Consider the following 20491-nt stretch of genomic DNA (forward strand, 5'->3'; position numbering starts at 1 on the left):
AAAATTGCAATTTTACAAAAAATGCTTTATTAGCATAAACGTGTACATTTCCATTTGGAAAATGACAAAATATACCTACTGAGTATATCTTGTCTTGCAAATAAGAATAATAAACAACACTCGTATATCAAATATGAAATGTCATCTCAAAACTTCATATTAAGAAAACAAAGAACAAGAATTTACATGTATAATGGATCACACAAGTAAAGCAATCTCAGGCGTCACAAAGCACACCCTGTACATATGTAATGCAGTGCTCGGCCCCGACTGCAACCACACGCGTCTCAAAGCACACCCTGTACATAAGTAATGCAGTGCTCGACTCTGACCGCAACCACACGCATCACAAAGCACACCCTGTTCATAAAGTAATGCAGTGCTCGGCCTGCTTGGTCAGAGCTAGAAATCTGTTGGGTGTACTCATTACAATCCTAGTGTCATATTGGCACACAGCTTTTGGAGCAAGGACACAGAATGAAGACATATAATCAGTAGATACAATTACTCAGTAACAATAAATAATCAAGCCATGATCAGGTCATTTTCTATCTATAAAATAATCACAGTTTCCATGGTACAAAATCCACAGGATTTTTGCTGAACATATTTCATCGTTGTAAACTGGTTATAACAGAATGTTCTCTGTCCACTTGGTTTTGCCCTGCAGTATATGAACCAGTACCACCAGTGGCAAACTCTTCACTGTTACAATGATATGTGGACTATAGCCAGCGATACAACAATACAATCACAATCTTACAGTGTTACAAATGATACAACGGTCTGACCGTTTGAGCTTTATCCCAGCCAGCGTTACAACAATACACAGTTTAACAGTCTCAATGTATATCCCAGCCAGCGATACAACAATACACAGTTTAACAGTCTCAATGGCGTTAGTTGAAGTGGAACTGTTTTTCCCGAGTTGCGGTTAACAGTCTGTCTCTAAGGATTTCCTCGCTGGAATACTCCGGGAGCTTCAGGTAGTGATAACAGGTGTTGACAGAGGGGTAACTGGTCTCCGTCTCATTCTTACGAGCGACGGAGAGTCGGGGGTGGAGATTGGCAAGACCCCCAGGGGGGAGGGAAGAACAGCCAGTCACAAACTGAACGAAGGCCTTCCTCTCGTCCGCATTCAGCTCACACAGGACAGAGACAAACCTTTGGAATCCCGGGCTGTGGGAGAGACAAAACGAAAGTATAACATCACCTTGAATCAAAGGCACAGGAACTGACTGGTACATGGATTTTTTTTCTTATTATTAGTAAATGAACATAATACATGTACATGACATAAAGTGATATCTTATAGAATTTATATCAATTAATTTCTATACACAATAATTAATCCAATATAAATCTGATTTTCCATTAGCCTACCTCTCTTTGGTGTATCCTTGTTTAGGCTCTGTGTAGTTAAGGATGTCTTCCCGGCTCCAATTTGGATACTGGTCCCCACATATTAAGGTAACCAATTCATCAGGACTAAATGCGTGAAGCTTTTCCATAGGGAAAACCCCATTGAATCCATCTGTATCAAAGTGAAATAAAATGATGAAAGTTCACAAAGTAATGAGATCACTTGTCTGCACACATACAGTATATGAAAAAATAACCTCCCCCATAAAAGTATGCCATTCTAGTGTATATACACCTACACACAGAACAAGTAACACATACAAGTATACCATTATAGTATATTTACATTACACATATTTTTTGCATGTAAAGTTTATGGAAAGCTACTGCAGTTATAATACTTTAACGCATCACAAATTCTGAACGCTGTAAAATGCAACGTCACAAGCAAAAACCGCTTGTGTCTGTTACTGCAGCTCTTCCTTTTATATTAACTTTCCCTTACAATAAAATAAGATTTTAAAGGTATAAATCACATTTGCAGACAAGACAAGAAGTTAAAAGAAAGTAAATATAAGCATTAAATCATTATTTTTTTAAAGATAGAGGCTCATAACTGCAGCGCTGTGTGCATACAAATTTTCATAACGCCCTAATGCGCGTTACTCAATTTGTATGCACACACTGCTGCAGTTATGAGACTTTATCTTTTAAAAAATAATGATTCAGCGCTTAAGTATATATACCTACACACAGAACAAGTACCACACAGAAATATACGGACCTCTGAACGCGTCCAGTTGCCGACGGATTCCAATGTTTAGACAGAAGTCGGTGACCAAATCCACATACTCATCTATATTCTCCATGGTAACATCCTACAAAACCAAATACAAAGGTTATATCAGCTCTATATTCTCCATAGTAACATCCTACAAAACCAAGTACAAACGTTATATCAGCTGTATATTTTCCATAGTAACATCCTACAAAACCAAGTACAAACGTTATATCAGCTCTATATTTTCAATGGTAACATCCTACACAACCAAATACAAAGGTAACATCAGCTTATGTACATGAACATGTGAAATAAATCATATAAGAGAACAAAAAATAGAGATTAAGTTTATGTACAAGCACAATTTTAGAATGTGACAATTAAATAAATATATCTTACCACATTTTCTCCGTCAGGTTTCAAATCATACGATAAATATCCATAAACCTTAGACGAGGGATTGAATTGGAATGTCAATCTAACAAAAATAGAGAAAACATTTAAATAATAAGAGGAAAGCTTACAGTGTACATGTAAATCACAAAAACACTTTATATACATGTACATGTATATCAACATGTAATTACCTTTTATCATTGACAAACATGTACAAAGTTAAATTATAATTAAAATTGGTATGTTACAAGAATTACAAGCATTAAATTAAGACCTACCCAAGATCTTCGATGCGACACCCCTCGAACTTCTGGCCATGTAGAGCCAGTCTCTGAAGACGAATGTTCTTCTGGTCCTGGGACAGGCTGCGATCCTTCAGAATCCTCTGTTTACGACTCACGAGTTCACGAAGCTGTTTAAGGAAGTTGGAGCGGTATGGATCAACGGTATCAAAATCCTCCTCCGTCAGAATCCCAGCAAACCAGGACACACCCTCCAGCTGTCGGAGCTTCGGGGGGTCAAGGATCAACTCCTTGTCCTCAATACTGGAGGTCATAAGGTCACTGTGGTCACTGTAGTAGGACTCGGACGAGGTCACCGAGCGGTGGAGGGACTCGGTGTACTGCTGAGTAATGTGGTGCCCCACCTCCCCCATACACATCAGTTTGAGGAACGGCCGCGACAAAGGCATGTCTATCAGCCGCTTGTCCTGGAGACATTTTGCAAGGAGTGTGCCAAAGAAGAAAAACAGTCTCTCTACTCGGCTCACCTCAGAGTGATCCTGAGGTAAGGGGGCAGGGAAAAGTCCTCCAGACCTTTGGATGTAATACCCAGGAGGTTTAACTCCTTGGCCGAGATCAATCTGAAAAAAGAAACAGTCACAAATTTATTCACTAACATTAATGGAAACATGAATTAACTGATTAAGATTGGTTTAGGCATTAGAATTCACAATTCTCTGGATTCTGTCTAATGTGTATTATTACATGCATCCTTAGATTCTGCCTACACCACAACTTTTATAATGTGTATCATTACATTTATACTGTGTATTATTACAAGCATCCCTCACCTCTCTCTCCGTCTTGTCATGGAAGTCATCGTCCACCAGCCACATGCCCAGCTCTTTCTTCTGGAGCTCGGCAGCCACCAGGGCATAAAACTCTAGGCTGGGGCCGAGGCCGGTCCCCTCCTCCCCCTGGAACTCAATCTCCAGCATTGACTTCCTGTGGACGTGGCACTTCATGACCTGCATGGCCCACTCTAGCAGTGTGTTGCCGCGCGGAACCTTGACACGCTCGTGCTTCAGTCGACCGATTCGGTACTCTCCTCCCTCCTCTCTCCTGGTGACCGGCCCTCGACTCCTCTCTATGCTCGCATCACGCTTGTCTTGCAGCCAAACTATAGCTCTGTTGAACATAAGAAACTCTGTCAGATTGAACCCAGATACAGATATAGAGGAACCAGTACAAATATCTTAAACAGGGGAACCAGCACAACGTACCTGGATGTGCCAAAGGCTGTACAGGTGAAGTAGAGCTGCCTGGTGTCCACTGAGAAGAGCATAGGGCAGGCCTTGGTCAGCTGTTCACACCAGTCAGGGAGGGCATTACTGGCCAGCACCAGCGGGTCCTACAGAGACAGAAACCATCACCATCACACACCGATATAGAAATAATACACTGCCTTATTAAAACTCCAGCAGGTCAGTTTTGAAGTATACCATTGTTAGCAGTTTACAAGTATATTTTCACCTACGTTTGTTTTGCATCAAAGACTGTTGATAGCTTACATGTTTCACCTGTGGTTGTTGATAGACTGAATTTCTTACCTGTTTTTGTTAATACATGTAGTTTAAATTTCTTACCTGCGTGAGTTAATTGTTTGAATTTCTCATCTGTTTTTCAATAGATTGAATTTCTTACATGGTTTGTTAATACCGGTACATGTAGTTTGAATTTCTTACATGTGTGTTAATTATTTGAATTTCTCATCTATGTTTTTTAACAGTTTGAATTTCTTACCTTTTTGTGTTGACAGTTTATATTTCTTACCTGTGTTTGTTGATTCAATTTGTTGGTCAGTTTCTTGGAGACAAATTCCTCAGCAGGAACATTCAGCTGAACACCCTTTCTCTCTGTTCATCATAAAATTCATAAATTACTGAAATTCCAGTTTACATTTTACCTAGTATGTGAAAATACATATGACCATTGTATAAACATGTAAAAGAAAATGTGATGGTATTATGGATATATAAAATGTTACATAATGCATACCAAGAGGGTACTACATACATACTACATGCTAAATTATGTCTCATATTACATGTTCTTGTATTGCCTTCACTGACTTTGATTGAGAACTTAGGTGATTTTACCACTGAGCTGCATGTTCTGGCTTAACTCAATGAAAATTGTTCAACACACGCTAAATTATAACTCCTACTTTAAACACCTTACAATTAAACCTCCTGTTTACCACTGAGCTGCATGTTCTGGCTTAACTCAATGAAAATTGTTCAACACACACTAAATTATAACTCCTACTTTAAACACCATACAATTAAACCTCCTGTTTACCACTGAGCTGCATGTTCTGGCTTAACTCAATGAAAATTGTTCAACACACACTTAAATTATAACTCCTATTTTAAACACCATACAATTAAACCTCCTGTTTACCACTGAGCTGCATGTTCTGGCTTAACTCAATGAAAATTGTTCAACACACACTAAATTATAACTCCTACTTTAAACACCATACAATTAAACCTCCTGTTTACCATTGAGCTGCATGTTCTGACTGTGCTCCATGGAGATGGCGTAGAGTCGCTGCAGGAGCTGCAGTACGTGGTCTATAGTACAGGCCGCGGGGTCGTTACTCCGCGGGACGTCCCACTCACTCAGGATCTGACACGACCTCGCCTCAGAGTGGGCGCCGGTCTTGGAATGAAGGGAATCCTGGAAATAGAATTATTTACACTGGACTTGTAAAAATACACTAATCTACAGAACTGTAGGTGAAGCTCACCAGGTAATGCAATCCACAATGAATCACATACATAGAGACTAGTTTGTTTTTATTAACTTTCTAAAAACAAGGATCTTACTGTAATTTTCTCCAGTTCTTGTCTGGTTTCTCCTTCCTTCAATGTTCTGTACATAATTCTGCAAAAGGATTAAAGATGTCAGTTACATATACAGTGAACTGTTGTACTGTTTGCATTAAGATCAAGAACTATAACATTAACACTTAAATGTCTGTTCATTGACTGGTTCTGTGACTTACGTGTAAGTTGGTTCCCAGATTCGCCTGATCCTCTCGTTTCTGTTCCCAGACATTCCATGGACCAGTAACTTCTGGATGTACTTGAAAATACAGCTCTCGTCTGAGCCCAGGCATACCTCAATATTCTCCATCTGTTCACAAACAAACACACTCTGATAACTCAGGTCAAACTGTACAGAACACTAAACATATAAAGGATGTTAATCTAGTCAGTACTCTATAACTGTTTATTAGATTACATACAACTGCCCAATTCTAACAATGATGACACCTTTATACAGCTAGGAGCTAAAAAAAATGTCCTTAGTTCACATTTTGATAAGCTAGTCCTTAATTCACACTTTATATTACTAGCAGTAAGTACTTCTCACCCCTAGTACTTAGTTTACACGTTATATTATGAGTAGTAAACAATTCTTACCCCTGGGAGACACGGGGCTTTGATAAAGAGGACTATCTTGGGCTGACTGCTGGAATCCAGGCTGTCGCTGGCCGGGCTGGACTCCATACCTGTACAGGTAAGACAATGCACACTGACAGGTGAGACAAAGTACAGATAAGACAATTATTTCAAATACCAAATGAGATATCTTTAAATTAAAGTTGACCAAACAAGGCAATTTTTTTTTGGACATAAGCTGCTTTTTAAAGACTTGAGGGTGTCACATGCGACTTGGAGAACAAAAAGTTCATAATAAACTCTGTGTTGTCTTCTGATTGAAAATGTCCAAATGTAGACCATCTATAATACATGGACTTGTACTACGAATCCAACAAATTTCAGAGTAAAAGCAATTTATGCCCTAATACAGATTTCCCATCAACACAGTTAAAGCGAAAATCCTTATACTGAATTGACACTTACAGTGAAGTGATTTTCATTCCCCTGACTTTATTACATGTTGTAAACTCGACGGATATAACGAATTACGTTTATAACGAAGCAAAATAGCCCGTCCCTGGCACTTCATTATGAGCATGTTTTACTGTAGTATATCATATTCTAAAATTCCTCAAATTCAAACCTAATTTATACCATTCTACATGTTTAAAAACAAAGATCCTCACCAGGTGCCGGGATTTCAAAGTCCTGGTACTGGTTGACATTAGTGCGACCGGGTCGGGGGTCAAAGGCGGGGATCAAAGCCGAGAACTGACGCTTCAGGACAAATTCATCATCCCAGGTCTTCCTTCTCTCTCCTCGCACTTCATCCAGGCCATCTTCTTCCTGTAACACCAAACAATTTATACAGCTTCAGTTCATGTCTACCACACACTACCAGGGGTAGTTATAATCCACATCAGTACATCAATCCTCTAAATAAACCACAGTCACCCACCATCATATCCTCGTACACTTCATCATCCTCATTCTCATCTTCGTTTTCATCATCATCATCATCAGGCCCAGGCAGCTCTTCATCATCGTCAAGTTCTCCCAGGAGGGTGGTGGCTCGGCATGTCTCAAGAAACTCGTCACTCTCGCTGGAGGTGGAGGTGAGACTGCGAGTCAGGGCCTGGCTCAGTGAGGTCACGTTGGCCATGGTCTGGGTGGTGGTGAGTGTACTCGAGGTGGGGGCATTAGAGGTGGTCAGACTCGGGTAACTCTGGGCTGTACTCAGCAGGTTGTTACCTACAATGGAGAATAGGTCTGTTCCTTCTGTAAGTAGCTGTCAACTTCATTTACATCAATTTCTATACACTGTTCATAATCTTTCAAGTAAAGGAGCAAAGAAAAACATGAAACATGGATTCCTTATTTTACGTGAGAACTTAATTCCGCGATTCAATGTTTTTTCATCAAATCCCAAGAACATAAAATTCCGAATGCTGAAATGTTATCATAGTTTCATGTAGTTTATTTGTCCAAAAATTAAAAGCTAGATGTTAAATTCGCAAGACGGGCTTCTAACGATTTTACACAATATTAATTCCTCATGTTTAATTAGGAATTTACAGTATGTCTTATTTCTTCTAATACATTTAACTTCAATATATTTCTATCACTTTAATTTCACTTTTGTAGTTTAGCATTACATGATAGCATCTTCTTCCTTACTTGGTGCATTCTGACTCCCCAGCCTGAGGGTGTTGCTCCGGTTGTTCATGCCAACAGTTCCTAGGTTACGTCTAGCGACGGCAGCAAATGTCTCCAGTAGACTGACTGTCTGCTCCATGCTGGTGGGGAGGTTCGGGACGCTCACACTCATCGGGTTAGTGGGGGACCCCCGTGTCTGTCCGTCCGCCTTTTTGTTGTCTGTCTTTGAGTTCAGATGCTCCAAAGTCATCCCGCCTTCAGCACCTGAGGCCGACTGTGCTGGTTCCCGGCCCTCCACAGCTCCTGTCCTGTTGTTGTTTAGACTGGTGGACTCTTGGAGCTGAGGCTCACTAGGGATATTGTTGCTATTTTTGGTTTCTTCTAAAGATTCCATGGTTGTGGCCAAATTCACAAGGTTGTCACTTAGATTTTGTGCCATCTAAAATTGCATGTACAATGTCTTCATATTAATGTTAAAGATACTTGATATATCTTCTATAAAACAAATATTTCCTTAAAAATACATTTACATCAGTACACAGTACATGTATTTCCAATCTAAAATTAAGGTTTTAATCTTTAAAGATACTTGATATATCTTCTATAAAACAAATATTTCCTTAAAAATACATTTACATCAGTACACAGTACATGTATTTCCAATCTAAAATTAAGGTTTTAATTCACTGTAATAATGATATTGATGATGTACAGTCTTGAGGCAAATGACAGATTATTTTCATTCCAATATCAATGGATTCTTTTCCGATATTTAAATCAGTAACTTACAGATTTGACGGCAGATGTCAGGCATTCGGCAGAAGCGGCCTGTTCAGTGCTGGCTACGGATGGTTTGTTCTCGTCGACCTCGGTAAGACTTGGGGTGGAGCTGCTCTTACGACTTGTCAACACGCTTACCTGCACATACAGATAACGGGTGACAATAAGTGTGGGTAAAAGTCAGTGTCTAAATGAGGATCTGACGAATTCCAAACAATTTATTTCTGTATTACAATATGACAACTACATGTAATACAGACAATCAATGCTCATTTACAAATAAAGTGTAACAAGTTATGAATAATAACTGGTAGCTAATAGTTACTTGGTTTAAATAAGGCCACACAAATAGTTCACAAATCATTTATGAATTAAAGGTGTATTCAACTGACCTTGACTTTGTCTGAAGTGACTACCCCTGTCTTAGCCTTGGCCCCTAGGTCTACTTTGGCCAAGGCTGCTCTGTGTTTTTCTGGGTCATATCCTGGAGCGAGGGCCAAGTCATATTTGCCCTCTGCCCCCATTCTGTAGGAGTTGGATCCACCAGAGTCCCAGTTCACATCAATCCATCCTGTCAAAGAAAGTCACAAAACAACGTCATAAAAATATCTTGTATATACCGTTCAATAACACTTTAAATCTGGATAAATTAGTCTCCTACCATTATAAAGTTCCCTCATGCATGCTTTTAAATAACATTACAAATCTGTATTAACTGGTCCCCTACCATTGTGCAGTTCACCGGTCACAGTTCCCTCCCCTCCCTTGGGTCCATCCTGGTCCCTCCACTTCCAGTCCATTCCCCTGACGACGCGGGCTCCAGGGACCATCTGTTTCAACACCTGGGTCCTGATTATCCTTCTCTGTCGCCGTAGGCTGGCCTCTGCCTCGCGCGCTGCTTTACCTAAAATATATCCAGCATTTGTTCAACTTCATGTCCTAGTGTCTCCATATATACAAGTTATACCAGAAATACAGTATTTAAACACCAGATTTAAGTTCCTCACCTAGATCATCACAGACTCCATTTACAGTTCCATATATCTCCATCCCTGACACAGACAGGTAGTGGGTCTGACCGCTAGCGTTGCGGCCAGTCTGCTGAATCTTGATGTGTCGCCATCCCTGCTTCTCATCTTCTGGGGGTGTCAGGGGCCATGTCGCCGTGGACCCAGGCTCATTCAGACTTGTGTCATCCTTGTGAGTCTTAAGTGTGACCCAATTAATGCCATCTTTGGACACCTGGAACTGCCAATTCCTCAGTGCAGATCTGAAGATAATGAATTCCATCATACAAGAAGCTTATGAAGCCATTTCATGACAAAATGAACTACACTGCACATGTTTATGAAACAGGTAAGCATTTTGCCTCCAATTTATCCCAGATAAGGGACAATTATTTGCACATTTGATTACCTGCCATATCCACGTGCGTGTCTCAGAGTGTAGTGAGTTGGCACGATCCAGACTCCCAAGTCAATGGCAAACCAAGCTTTCCTAGGAAAGAAGTCATTAAAGATTACATCAAACTTAAAAGTGAAGTGTACTTTCATAATTTCATTTTAGATACAAGTTCTCTTCCACTAACTTGTCATCGTTTGTGTGACAGTTGAGAGCAGCGCTGTCTCGACTAACGATATCCTCCAGTTTTCCGTACGGCAGATTACGACCTTCCGAGGAGGTGACCACTATAAGTCCATACTGAGCAGGATTAACCCATTCCACTGCAGTTCTACAATAACAGAAATAAGGTTCAATATACAGATGGACAGATTGGACTTAGATATCAACTTATAACTGGCCTTCTGTCATTTGATAACTGAAACCTACTTTGCGTTGGATCCAATCCAATAAATGAGACCATTCTCGTCAAAGTCGGACTGATAATTCAGATAGAACGGGTCCTTCTTCTCCTTCAGGATTTTAACAAAAGTAAAAGTCTGTCTATCAAAGTCATACCACTGCTTAGCAACCTGAAAAATAATTTGTTATCATCTAAGAACAAATTCATGTTTTTAGACATTTTCTTTTCAGATACAAACAATAATCATAATGACATAGATTTTCAGCAAAGAATGGCAAGACCCAAACCATTTTGAGCAGGTACCGCTCCAGCGCCCCCACAGTTGTCAGTGGCTCCATCTTCAGGTTACATCCGCTCCTATCAAGTAGCCCTGCCTCTCCAGGAGCTCGCTCGAGTCGGAATCGTAAACGACGGGTCAAAATCTACAAAACAAAGGCTCCCATACTAACTAACTGGTGATAAAATTTCATGATGCGAGAAACAACATGCCTCTAGCTTGTTCCGATTCTTACCTGTAACCCATAGCCAGATCCTGGAAGATCGTAGTTATACACAGACAGTTTCTCTACTGACTCTAATACAGCTATTAACTTCCTAACTATAGCAATAGCTGGATTCAACCTGTAAAAAAATCATAAAATTATGAACTGTAAACATGTTAACATTTTGGTAGGCTTATTTTCTGACTTATCATTTTTTGCTTGAGTTAAGTCTTACCCATCATTTTCTTGAAAGACTGATCGGAATATCCCAATTCTCTCCTTTGTCCTTCTTTTGCTGTCCTTACTTGTGGAATCTTCTATGTTCTAAATTAGAAGTAAACAGTAAGAATTTGATATATTTGTTTGGATAAAAAAATATTTTTTAAAAATGTCTTGGAGTAATTAATTTGAACATTGTACAAAATATCTTTGAGACCACTTACATTGTTGAGGATGTTGAGTAGAGTCTGGACCAGACCACTGGACTGGAGTTCATATGAGGACACAGTGTGTTCATCTCTCAGTAGGAGGACCAGCTCCTCTAGACTCTCCCTCATGTCCTCAATCCAGGTCACCTCACCATCAGCATTCTGAAACAGAGATTGAGAGCTCAAAGTGTGAAATCAGGATGCCATTAAATCTTACATAGCGAAACTAATATCACTGTCTGACTTGCTTGCGGTAAATGGCAATGAGATAGTGGACTATTCCTTACCCTGACTTGGCTAATCTGCATGGCACAGGCTGCTTCTAGCTGCTGAACAATGTTGCGTATCTTGGCGACCACACCGCGAGGCATGGCTTCCGCTGCTCTGAAGTACTGCTCATAGATCTCTCTGGCCATTGTCTTCACCTTCAAACGAGATGTAGAGACAGGGTAAATAATGAACAGCATAGCAGTTAAATGTCTGCCATAGATAACATTAAACATTATTACATCAATATAAGACCACAGTATTTATTTATCATATTGAAACTGAATATATCTGCTACCTTGGACCTGATTTCCTCAGTCTTGGAGCGCATTTTCCTGTTTTTCTTGCCGCCCCACCCGGTAGCAAACTCTGGCCCTAGGGATGTCTCGGCTGTGAAGGAGTGTTTTGTTCCCCTGTTGGACTCAAATATAAACCCTGCTAAATCCTCCTTCAGAATTGTTGATTGCTGTAAAATTATTCCAAAGAACAACTACATTATGAGATCATTACCAGTAGTTCCTTCATTAAATGAAATTTTTAAGTTTACATAAATATAAAAATATATATTTATAAATAAGCACTAATTTACAACCCAGCCTATGGCCGCTATACGTACATCACAGACTTGCTGTCCATCCGAGTTATGGATGTGGAGCTCTCCCTCCTTCTTACACGCCAGTGTCCAGTTACCCACCACCAGTCTCTGGGAGCTGACGTGGGTCAGGACTGGATGACTGACCGCGCCTTGCTTAATCTGACCCCGCGCCCGCTGTAACTTCTCCAGGAACTCCCCCCGGTTCTCTGAGCTGTCCGAGCTTCCCTCCGGACTCCCACTGGAGTACATGGTGGCCAGCTTGCTGTCCAGGATGAAGCGGAACCAGCCGTTGCTCCCGTTGGACAGCTCCAGAGCGGCGGCATCTGACCACAGATACAGACAGTCCCGCCCCCGCACGATGCACCAGTCCTTCCAGTGGTAGGGTCGGCCCTGCTGGATCTCTGGGGCGTCCTCAATCACAGACTCCTCATCCTCCTGTCATCAACAAAACCAACTCATTAATCTAAACATCTAGTTCAAAGACTGTTAGAGCCTCTTCTATCTTTTACAAGTCAGTGTATTTATGATAATTAATAGACAGTATATATGCATAATGAAGGACTATGTGCGGTATTATGCATTTTTCACCCTCAAATTAAAGTTTTATAAAAAGCTTTATAAATAAGGTGGAAGATAGTTGAAATCATAATGAAAAGAAGTCCACAGTGATGTCATAATGTAGAAATGACTTCATGAAGATTGTCTTATTTTGATAAATTGATGTTTTGTAGCAAAATATGGGTGTTTTCGACTGGGAAATATTGAGCGCAGGCTTGCTCAAGTATCATATTTTAGTATAATGTGTAAAATTTTATGAAGAAAAATCTTTCTTGAGCAGACCTGTACTATATACTTCCGAATGCAAAATATAAAGAAAAATGAGAATATTTTCATTTGTTTGCAAAATTGCTAGAATTTGGTCATTTAGGTGACGTCATAGATAACAGCAAATGAGCAATGATGACCAAAATGAAAGTGATAGGCATCCTCTGTACAATGATTTATGAAGATATGACTTTTATACAACACGATTTTAAAATTGATTAAATTTGGGGGCAGATATTTGACCTTACAAAATATTGTCCTTTGGGTAGTGGTCTTTCCAACTTGTTATCAACACTGGCAACTGTCGACATCTGTGTGTATTTTGTTCGAGTTTGACTCAGTGACGTGTGTGTATTTTGTTCGAGTTTGACCCAGTGGCGTGTGTGTATTTTGTCCGAGTTTGATCTTGTGGCTTACCTTCTCCTCTTTGATGGCGGCTGCCTCGCTCTCCTGGGGACCAGCTAAATCCAGGACCCGACCAAACATCCCCAGCCGAGCGAAGTGTTCCAGGAAGATATCCTCGGCCTTCTTCATCAGATCCTGGATAATGTGCAGCACCACCTGGTGGCCTTCATCATCATCCTGGTTCACAATACAAGGAGGGACATTCTTTATTCAAGGGGATACTTTTATATATGGAAAGACGATATCTTAACAATAAAGCAAGAACATAATTCAATTTCTTAGCTGTGAATTTTTCATTTTTCCATTATTCTTAATATATAAGAAGTATAATTTTTTGGGAGTTGATTTTAATCAACTCTCCTATGCAGTTACTCTGGCAAACCGAAAGTGAAACAGTGTTTGGACCTAAGCACAAATCATCACCGCTGACAAGACTAAGTTCTTGAAAATAATAGATAAAAAATTCGATGTAATGTATGCTGAAGCATTAATTTTTTTTCAAGGAAACTTATCTATAAACACTTTTAAAATAGTCAAAATTTATATACTACGAACAATTTAGATATTTTTGTAGTCTCGTGTATTCCTACGCCAGAGTTAATAAAGTCTCGTTCAACCAGACGCTCGGCTGTCTCCGTAAATCTGCCACAAGCGGAGAGGGGGCTCTTGCTTGTCGGATATTAACGGAGACAGCCGAAATCTAGTTAAACGAGACTAGAGTTCGATATCAATAGTGCTTGGATCCATACAATTTTTAGAATCGTTTCGATAACTAATACAAACTAGTATTTGAAATCTATCTTTAAATATTACACAAAATGATTCATATGGGTTTTTTCGAAATTCTTGTTGGAAAAGTCTAAAAATTCATATTATAAAAAAGTGCGTAATTCAAATACAAACTAGAAACTAATTGCCATGCAAGATAAATTGATTTTAAAATAAATGATAATCGATAAAATCAACTCCCGTCAGTACTTCAGTACTTTGATTATTTAGATGACCTCAAACTCTTTGAAAATAACTTATTTAGCATTATCAGGGTCTGACAAGGTTATACCTCATGATCTAGAACATTTGTGAGCACTTCAGTAAGAAAACCAGCAAAGTTCACGACCCCCAGCTCCGGGTTACACATCTCACTCAGAAGTGGGGTGCCGGTGTAATGAATCATCTTCTTCAGTAAGGAAAGACTAGACTTCCTGTGTGAAATGAAATAATTACAATTAACATTGGTTAAAAAACCTTAAAAAATAATAAATTATTGCAATTAAAATTCAGCTACACTAAAAAACCTCATGTATTGACAGAGTTGTCTAACCTGACAGAGGGCAGCATGGTACTGGTGAACACGTGAGTGAACACAGGGAGCAGCTGTTTGACGTAGACGGGGGCCACCTCAGGGTCGCCTCGAGGTTCACTGACCTCCCCCTCCCCCTCCATCGCCTCCACCTCCTCCTTCTTCTCCTGACCGGCTGGCTGGCTCTGGTCTCGGTTCACCTGGACCATCCACTCACCTGTAAGGTATCCATTACATTTCACCCATTCAAACAAGTCGGTAACTATCAATTATACAGCAACTTATTACAGAAATTTTGTCACAAAGAAAGTCATTTCATTGCCCATAGAAGCATAACAGTGACTATTGATTACTAGTATGCAGTCACTCATAGCAGAGTTCTATTCACCAAGAAGCCATTCATATTTCCAATACAAATATACTAGTCTAGTAGATGTTTTATCATTCATGAAAATATTCTTTTTTGCATTTTAAAGGTTTAAAACTAGCTAGATAATGATGTATACATGTACAACATTTGTTTGAGTTGTCTGTACTGTGGTTGATAATTTTAATCATTAATTTGTTTATGTTGCATATACCTGTAAAAATTACAAGACTGAATTACCTGGCGACTGTAAGATGGAAATGACCTCTCGATGACCTTCATCTCCCCTCTCCCGGGCCTTGTCCAGCGGAGTCTTCCCATCTTCATCACGCAGATCGGGATTGGCACCATACCTCAAAAGAGTCTGTTGACAGGGCAAACATTGAATGACATCCACATGGTAGGAATTGTGATGATAGCACACAGATGTTAACAGGTGAGGTAAAAAAAAAAACCAGGATAGGAATATTGTAAGGATGTGGGATAGCACATAGATGTTAACAGATGAGGTAAAAAAAAACAGGATAGGAATATTGTGATGATAGCACATAGATGTTAACAGGTGTGGTAAAAATAAAAAAACCAGGATAGGAATATTGTAAGGATGTAGGATACCAGGGATAGCACATAGATGTTAACAGGTGTGGTAAAAAAAAAAACAGGATAGGAATATTGTAAGGATGTGGGATAGCACATAGATGTAAACAGGTAAGGTAAAAAAAATAGGATAGGAATATTGTAAGGATGTGGGATAGCACATAGATGTAAAAAGGTAAGGTAAAAAAAAAAATAGGATAGGAATATTGTAAGGATGTGGGATAGCACATAGATGTTAACAGGTGTGGTAAAAAAAAAAAAACCAGGATAGGAATATTGTAAGGATGTGGGATAGCACATAGATGTTAACAGATGAGGTAAAAAAAAAAAAACAGGATAGGAATATTGTGATGATAGCACATAGATGTTAACAGGTGTGGTAAAAAAAAATAGGATAGGAATATTGTAAGGATGTGGGATAGCACATAGATGTTAACAGATGAGGTAAAAAAAAAAAACAGGATAGGAATATTGTGATGATAGCACATAGATGTTAACAGGTGTGGTAAAAAAAAACAGGATAGGAATATTGTAAGGATGTGGGATAGCACATAGATGTTAACAGATGAGGTAAAAAAAAAACAGGATAGGAATATTGTGATGATAGCACATAGATGTTAACAGGTGTGGTAAAAAAAAACAGGATAGGAATATTGTAAGGATGTGGGATAGCACATAGATGTAAACAGGTAAGGTAAAAAAAAATAGGATAGGAATATTGTAAGGATGTGGGATAGCACATAGATGTAAACAGGTAAGGTAAAAAAAAATAGGATAGGAATATTGTAAGGATGTGGGATAGCACATAGATGTAAACAGGTAAGGTAAAAAAAAAAATAGGATAGAAATATTGTAAGGATGTGGGATAGAAAACTTAAGAAACGGCAAAAAAAACCTGAACTCTTATTAACATGGGAATCAAGGTATGGATATGATATAAGTAAAACATACCTTGACTATCTGGGGTCGACCAAAGCAGGCGGCATAGTGTAGGGAGGAGGACCTCAGGCCACGATTAACATCTGCTCCCCGCTCGCACAGAAACTCAACCTATGGGAAATATCAACACAACAGTTCTATCAAACATGTACTAGTGCTTATATTACAATGACAACAGGTGATAAAAGACACACTTGTATAACAACACCTGTATGACAATACGTTACTCACCATTTCCTGGGTCCCAAAGGCAGAGGCCCAGTTCAGCAGGGTCTGGCCCACGTCGTCCATGAAGTTCACCTCAAATCCTGTCACCCCAACAACACAAAAACAAACAACAAGATCACACATTAGTCGACAACTTCTTCATTTAGCTCTAAGAACACACTTACACTTTGCCATGAACATTTTGTAATGTAAGTCCCTTTAACCTAGAACAAAATCTGACATTATTCTGGTATGAGTGAAAGACTTTACTTTATGAGCATTTACACAAACTGAGAATACAATAAGTTCAATACAGTTAACTTTTTTACCATTGTCTATTGCGTCTATGAGTGCATCTGTGTCTTTACTGCGGATACAATCAATGAGTTGTCGATGCGAGCGGTCACCAGCAGAATCACTGCGTCGTAACCCTGACAACCGACTACTGATGGTGGAGGTCCCGGCCTTGGGCAGAGCTTTCCGACCTTCGAACAACAGAACCAACAAAAGGTCCACTAGTCTCATGGTGTCCAGACAGCACCTACATAACGAATTCATTTCATATGATAACCCATTTTTTAAAAACTTACTTAGGAAAATTAGCTATAAGATTTTCTATAATAGCAGAAACTGCAAACCCAAGGCTACAGAGCTAACACTATGTCCTACTGAAATTTCACCTTTCATCCCCTCTGAGCCCACTTTCTATGGCGTCCGGTAGATCTGAGCGGAGGAGGTCGTGTGTGATGGTGGGTGAACCCCGACACAGCGTGGACAGTAGACTGATTACCGTGGAGATACTGGGGCTGGACTTTGCCTCTTGTATACTGACATTCCCCGGGGTACTGGCTGTGGATACATTGGGCCCCGAGTCCCCTGCCTGCTGAAGTCTCTGTAACAACTCATCTATAAGTCCGTGCTGAGCTAGCGGGGCTGGATCAACTCCTCTACGTGTAAAGCGGTCGGCCAGGGAAGCAAAGCATCTCAATGCTCCATCAGCAACCTGCTCAATCAAAAAGTTGCTCGTCACTAAATCTGTATTTCTTATATTTAAATACCAGTTCTTGATTGCAAATTGTGTATGAAATACAAGATTCTAGGAAAAAACATACGTATTGGTCTTCGTGCTCCAGCAATGTTGATAGAGACTCGACACATGACTCCAGTGAGGAATCCTGGGGCTCCATTTTACCACAGAGTCTGGATACAACAGCCATGGCCGAGTGGAGTGTGTCCTTGTGAACCTGTGACCCGTACTCTGTCACAAAGGTCAGCACACAGTTCAGCCCCCCAGAGTCAAACACAGCACTCGACTCACGGGTGCATATCCTCTCCAGCACCTGAATTAAATTCAGTAACATCGTCACGTCATCAGTTGCCACATAAATCATGTTAGATAAACAAAATGTCATGTTCTCTTTTAATAAAATTAATTCATTTTATTAATATGGTCTAAAAGAGATAGGTTAAAATTTGCTATAGCAATGGTTAAGATTGAGTTGATTTAATATTTCAACCAGTCTACCACCAATTTTTCAGATAAAAATAAACAACCAAATTCCTCATCTTTTAGTGAAAATGTTGTGTTGAATATCAATAGTCAAGAAGCTCTAGTCATTTAAAACTGAATTGTTAATTTGGGAAGAAAACAATTAAAAGTAGCTGTATTTCAACTTAGAAATAACAGATTATCTATGCACTTTTCTGTTTATTGAAGACAGCTCTCACTATTTACTAGTGAAATCATTGTTTATTTATATATTTTGTAAGTTCCATCAGTTTTACGCCAGCAGACCTAGTTTTCACTGATAACTAACTGTTGATGCCAATCTTACTTCTGTTTACATCTGGAGAATACTTGGCACCACTCCAATGCTGCAACCTAGAATGTCACACTGCACATACCTTGATGCACTGCTCTGCCAGATCGCGGCTATTTTTAGAAGCCATATCCACCACTACTAGTCTGTTACACAGAGCTTTGATGGCGCCCTCTACACAAACAATCCGGCGGGTGCACTCTGCGGATACATCCAGGTAGTAAGTGATGGCGCGAGCAGTGACCTCCAAGACGTTGTCCGGAGCACCCTCATCCAGGAAAATCCGACAGAGAGCAGGGAGAAATGTCCTTGGAGGACAGCTACAAATGTTTATAAGAAACAATCTTGTTAACAACTAAACATATTGTTTTACTTTCATTGTTCACAACTAAAATTTATAAGTTTCAGAAAAATAACTACATAACTTTTACCATGATACTTTAAATGCATGAATATTCATCACAAATTTAACAGTAATGAATTCAATAAACCTTGATCTTAGAGTTGAATTACCACCCATTTAAACCTTGTCTAAATTTCAAAGTAAAGAAAGGAATTCTTTATGAGTCAGACATTCATCACTTATAGCTTTACTCAGTGATTAAAAACATGTCCATAGAACAACAGGGTTGTCTCTAAGACCCAGGGCGGGGAATTCCCCTGCCTAAAGTGACGTAATTACCCGGCTATTTTTGCATTTCAAACATGATCTAGCTATAAGCTAGACCCCAAGACCCCCTTATACTTTTTTATTTCTTCCTTCTACTTCAATATTTAGAGACAACCCTGGAACAAACAGTTGAACAACAATATGGCACACTTACTAATGAGAACAATTACGGGTGTATATAAATTAAGGGCTAATGAGACAAATCTTTCATGTTACCAACCTTATATACATAATACACAATAATAACATATCACTTCTTACACTAATAATTAAAAAATGATATATTGATCATAATCATTTAGTTACTGGAAAAGGTCAAGATTATAAGTTTAACACTGACAACATCCAGAAGTGTCTGAATCCTTATACAAGAAGAGATTGATGACTGAATAGTTTAACTCAATAATGTTTCTGCTTATCGACACAACCATGATCAATTAAAAATAACCATGGGGAAATTTGATAAGACTTTTTAAAAATATCATGTGAAAGGAAAAGGCTTTAAAATCTTAAGGATGAACGCAGTATTTAACAAGGAAATTACCTTTCAAACACTCGATCGACATTGTCTGACATCAAGAGCAGCATACACAACTGTTCAAGCGCTATCAGTTGCATGTCCCTCTCCTCCCCCTGGCCCATCTGAAGCCATTCTAGAAGAGTCTCGGGGTCCACATCCGCCATAATGACAAAACACTAGACTACTGCAAATGATGCAGCTGCTAGGTCTAAAAATAGCTTCTGGATTATTTCCGACAGAAATGAAACTTATATCACCTAAATTAAGAACCTTTTATCAAATAGTCTGAAAAGTTACTTGTCAGGACATATATAAGATACCAACGTAGTACCACTACCTGGTATTTACAAATAAAGCACTCAAATCCTCATCATGAACAAAGACGTGGTCGCCAAATATTTGCCTCTCCCATCGTTGTTCAATATCCTCAATGTAAGGCATCACATGCCTAAAACCATAATGTTTTTACGAATATACTAAAAGCAATTCACACACATTGTGAGTTTGTGTCTAACACTATCCCAGAGCTCTGGAAATAGATCCTAATTTTATCGAACTTGACCTCGATCTGACTTGATAAACCGGAAGATGTTCCGAAAGCACTCCAGTATGACGAT

At 39.3% G+C, this 20491-nt stretch overlaps 1 protein-coding gene across 2 annotated transcripts; it reads right to left on the bottom strand.

Moving 5' to 3' along the window:
* Positions 1-4: 4 nt before the first annotated feature.
* Positions 5-20434, bottom strand: LOC128178914 (E3 ubiquitin-protein ligase HECTD1-like). Of its 2 annotated transcripts, none has more exons than XM_052846336.1 (40): positions 19899-20434; positions 18770-19004; positions 17977-18204; positions 17545-17867; positions 17194-17405; positions 16889-16965; positions 16670-16768; positions 15362-15485; positions 14776-14971; positions 14515-14656; positions 13467-13631; positions 12246-12659; positions 11928-12095; positions 11650-11787; positions 11378-11524; positions 11170-11258; positions 10965-11073; positions 10740-10874; positions 10479-10621; positions 10237-10380; positions 10065-10145; positions 9656-9918; positions 9376-9552; positions 9041-9219; positions 8658-8786; positions 7890-8307; positions 7171-7481; positions 6899-7058; positions 6252-6340; positions 5831-5961; positions 5652-5709; positions 5325-5502; positions 4594-4676; positions 4044-4171; positions 3612-3948; positions 2818-3401; positions 2543-2621; positions 2147-2240; positions 1384-1534; positions 5-1179 (listed from the first exon to the last, which is right to left on the bottom strand). In XM_052846336.1, the coding sequence occupies exons 1-40, from the start codon at positions 20036-20038 to the stop codon at positions 900-902; spliced, it is 7338 nt and encodes a 2445-aa protein (XP_052702296.1). In that variant the 5' UTR covers positions 20039-20434; the 3' UTR covers positions 5-899. The 2 variants fall into 2 exon arrangements, with proteins under 2 accessions (XP_052702296.1, XP_052702295.1); XM_052846335.1 differs by having other exon boundaries at positions 16889-16973; positions 17193-17405.
* Between the last annotated feature and the right edge of the window lie 57 nt (positions 20435-20491).

The sequence above is a fragment of the Crassostrea angulata genome, chromosome 3 (assembly GCF_025612915.1).
Source record: "Crassostrea angulata isolate pt1a10 chromosome 3, ASM2561291v2, whole genome shotgun sequence".
Taxonomy (NCBI): Eukaryota; Metazoa; Mollusca; class Bivalvia; order Ostreida; family Ostreidae; genus Magallana; species Magallana angulata.